The sequence below is a fragment of the Tupaia chinensis genome, unplaced genomic scaffold, assembly GCF_000334495.1.
Source record: "Tupaia chinensis unplaced genomic scaffold, TupChi_1.0 Scaffold000226_1, whole genome shotgun sequence".
Classification (NCBI taxonomy): Eukaryota; Metazoa; Chordata; class Mammalia; order Scandentia; family Tupaiidae; genus Tupaia; species Tupaia belangeri.
This window is the reverse complement of record NW_006159701.1, coordinates 5,877,406-5,881,278: the sequence shown is the minus strand read 5'-3', so window position 1 is coordinate 5,881,278 and position 3,873 is coordinate 5,877,406. Positions and strand designations below refer to the sequence as shown.

General features: G+C 62.9%; 1 protein-coding gene across 1 annotated transcript in view; it reads right to left on the bottom strand.

Moving 5' to 3' along the window:
* Positions 1-3,873, bottom strand: part of OSBP2 (oxysterol binding protein 2) — a 149,214-nt gene that overhangs the window by 17,069 nt on the left and 128,272 nt on the right. Inside the window, 1 exon segment of the mRNA XM_027771619.1 lies at positions 454-646. Within this exon segment, the coding sequence (XP_027627420.1) occupies positions 454-646 (193 nt within the window).

Below are 3,873 nucleotides of genomic sequence, written 5' to 3'. Positions count from 1 at the left end.
CCCTGCTTCATTCACTCGGCCGCCAAGACCCTGGACTGGGGCTGCCCTTGCTCCTCTGCTGGAATAACGTGCTCTCTTCTCACCAATGTACTGTTCTAGTCTGGCTCAGACACCACTTGGAAGCTGTCCCCCTTGCCCAGGATACCTGTGACCCCAGCCCGAGGTTAGGTGGGTGACCACTGGTACCTAGAAAGCTCTGGCACAGAGGGGACAGCTCGGTTCACTGAACTTTTCCTTCCAAGAATCTGAACCTGGGTACAGGGAGCTTATTGCCAGCTGATGATAGGCATGGCCACAGGAGGCCATGAGAGGCAGGCCGGGGTTGGGCAAGGCGAGGCCAGATGTGGGCCTGCTCAGGTTATGTGTATGAGAGGCAGGTGCACCAGGGGCGGCCGGCACACAGGGAGGCTGCGGGCTGAGCGCTGGACCAGCCGGGCTGGCCCTGCCACTCACCCTCGCTGAAGCTCTTGGGAGGGTTGGTGGCTCGGCCAGGGGCGCTGCGGAAGGCCCGCTCGAGGCTGTTGTGCTGCTTGGCCAGCTGCTCGATGGTCTCCTCCAGGTGCACACGCTGCTCTTGCTCATACTGCAGTGCCCGCTGCCATTTCCGGCTGTGGAGCTCTGCTAGTTCCAGGAAGTCCCTGCAGGCCTGGGCGGGAGAGTGGCCGTGAGCTGGACTCCGCAGGCTGCTGCCCCTGCCCTACCCCTCACAGGCCAGGGAGGAAGGCCGGCATGCATCTAGTCTCTCCTTTGCCAGGGGCCAGCAGAAACAGGTTCGCTGCCTCCTCCAGCCTCCATGAGGTCACAGGGACCCTGGCCTTCTCAGAGCCAGTGCAGGGGCCAGCACCCACCCTGGTCAGCTTGCCACGGCCACCGATCCTGGGGCATCACTGCTGACACACTGCCTCCCAGCAGCCACCCAAGCTCTCCGCTGTCACATCCTCACCATGTGAGGTCTAAGGTTTGGCACCAACCCCTGCCCTCGCTCAGACATAAGGCAGTCTGGCAGCTTGGGCCAGTCCTGGGTTTTGGCACACAGGGAGGAAAGCCGTGGTCTGCCACACTGCCTGGCACAGCAGAACAAGTCTCCTCTGGTAGGAGAAAGGGGACTGGAGCTTTCCACCGAGATACCTCCACGGACCCCCACTCTGAAGGTCCCTGTGCGAATTGTGGCCACGGCCACGGCTTGTCTGGCTTCCCAGAGCCGTGGTGGCTTTGCCACTCTCTGATGGAGCCGGGGTCAGTCATTCTGACCCTGTCATGGTGGAGAGGAAGGGCCAGCCTCCGCCATCCCTGGGGGGCAGTGAGGTCCAAGCCAGGGACCTGTGGACCTGTGTCTACATTTCTGGACATCTTCTTTACCCCAAAAGAAAGGGACACGTCCTTGGCCCGTGCCCCTCAGTGGTGTCCAGCTGCCCCCACCCCCCCGCCCACCCTTCTCGATCCTGGCTGCCCCAGCCAGCCCAGAACACGGGTGGCACACTGCCTGCCCTGAGGGCCAGAGAGGAGTGTCCGGGAGGGAGACAGACACACAGGCCCTCACGTGACAGGGACAATGCTGCCCCATCTCCAAGATGGCAGGAGGACCCGGGCAGACGGTCACGCCCACATCTGCACGGGCACGGGCACCTTTGCTCGCGCCTTCGACTGCCAAGTCCCACTGATCTCAGACCCCTCTCGGGTCTCTTCCCCAGGAAAGCACCTGGCTGGGCCTCAGGCCGCCGCACGACTGATCTGGCTGGCTTCTCCAGCGACTGCCTGCTTCTCCAGCGTATCCCACCCTGCTTGGGCTCAGCTGGCTCGCTCACCCACTGGGAGAGCCTGAGCCCTGGTGGCCGCTGGTTTGCTGGGAGGGGTCCCCAGCCCGTCCCAGGCACGTTGCTCCTTTAACAAGCCCTCCCTCGGTCCCTTCCTCCACTGTCACCAACCCCCCCCCCCAGCACCCATGCAGGGTGGGGAAGGCGAGGATGCTCCCCCACCTGAAAAATGTGGAAACGGGGTCTGGAGACAGCACAACCTGCCCACGGACACCAGCAAAGTGCAGTGGAGAGGTCACTACCAGGACTCGGAAGACCTGGGTTCCGCCCATGAGCCACTCCGTGCCCGTGCCTGCCCTGCGATACGCAACAGGGCCGTCCGGCAGAACCTGCACTCATGGGCTGCCGGTCCCGGCTCAGCCAGCAAAATCCTCAAAGTGGGAGGGGTGGGGTCATCCCCATGAGACAAATGGGGAAACCCTTTGAGGGTTCCCAGCAGTCCTCCCTTGTGAGGGCCGCAGGCTCCAGGGAGGAGGTGTAGCCTAACCGCAAGCTTAGGACCCTCCCCACCCTCCCAAAGGTCTGGGTGCTGGTCTCTGCCCGCGCCACCTAAGCACGGATTTGTGCTGACAGGTGACCCTGCACGGGTTGGGGCGGCAGGAGAGCCCTTCCCGGGGAGGGAGGGAAAGCTCCTTATCGCATGTCCTTAACAGGGTCCTGTGGACAGGAGGGCCTGCATCCTGGCTGGGGAAGGGAGGTGGGGCTATTTTGAGTTTACAAATGACGAGTCTGTGAGGTGCCCCGCGAGTGTGGGGCTGCAGTTACTGGCCACGGTGTGGTTTAGAGACCTCGAGGTAGGCCTGGGAGACCTGACTCCTGGGGTGGAGCTGGGCTCTTAGATGCCCGAATAGGGATGTCTGGGACTAGTCCTGTGCAGGCAGCAGGCCCAGAATGGCCTCAGGCCGCCTCCTGCTACCCTCCCTCACCAAGCTGAGGACCTTGCCCACAGGGCCAGGGCGGCTGGCCAAAACCTGGTTGTGTGTGACCTTTGCCCAGCAGGGCTGACTGGCAGCGTGGCAGGGAGACAGTCAAATCCCCCGCAGCAGCTGGGGTCCCCTTCAGTCCTGTGAGACAAGGCTGGGCACACATAGATCACAGAATGGCATGTCACCTGAAGTGGCAGCAGGGAACGGGCTGCTGTCCCCCAACACCGGGGGCTTACGTGGTTGGAACCAGGGCCTCTGCCACTGGTCAGGGACACCTGTAGCACACGAACTGCCCTGGCCACTCCATGGACTACAGCCTGACTGCCCCCTGCACCCCCAATGCACCCACCTGGTGTTCACCCCCAACTCCCAGGGTTGTCTCTGTTGCTGGCGGCCCTCTCCGTGCCCCATCCTGGCCGTGCTGTGGAGAGAGGCAGGGCCCAGCCTGGCTCTCCGCCCTGAAACGCTGAGCTGGGCTGTGTGGTGTGCTAAGCTGGATTAGGCCTGGGCCCAGCAGGGAGGCTGGGAGGGGGTGCTCCTGGGAGCCCTGGCAGGCCTGGCAGACCTGGCCAAGGCTCCAATAGGATCATATTTCCTCTGAGGTTGTCACAACTATTCCTAGGGCCAGAGAGCTGTGCCCAGCCCTGAGCAGGAGGGCAGACTTGGGCTGGCCTGAGGCCCCCTACCCATATCACACTCGTGTCCTGGATCATTTCAGGGCAGGGGAAGGAGGAGTCCAGCTGGAAGCCCCAGCGAGGGTCTGGGCCCCACATGGGAACTGCTTTGCTGCATCCTTGGGCCAATGGAAGGGCTGGACTCTGGCACTCCTTCGGAGTCCCTGATGCTGTGACCTGTCAGGTTGACTGTCCTCAGGGTGGGATGGGGTTCTAGGCTCCCAACCTGGTCCCTTCCTTCCCCACCTAGGGCTGCAGAGAGGGTCAAAAGGCCACAGGAACTTGGGTGCTTCTGAGATGCAGAGGGACCAGCTGGGGTGTGGGGTTCCCTGGGCAGTGTGGTTCTGCTTCTGTAGGCAGAGTGGGAAGGCGGGAAGGTGGTTGAGTGGCCCAAAGCAGAGTGAGAACCACAAAGCCTGGGAAAAAGGGTGGGCTTCCCACCCTGGGCTGGGCTCGCTC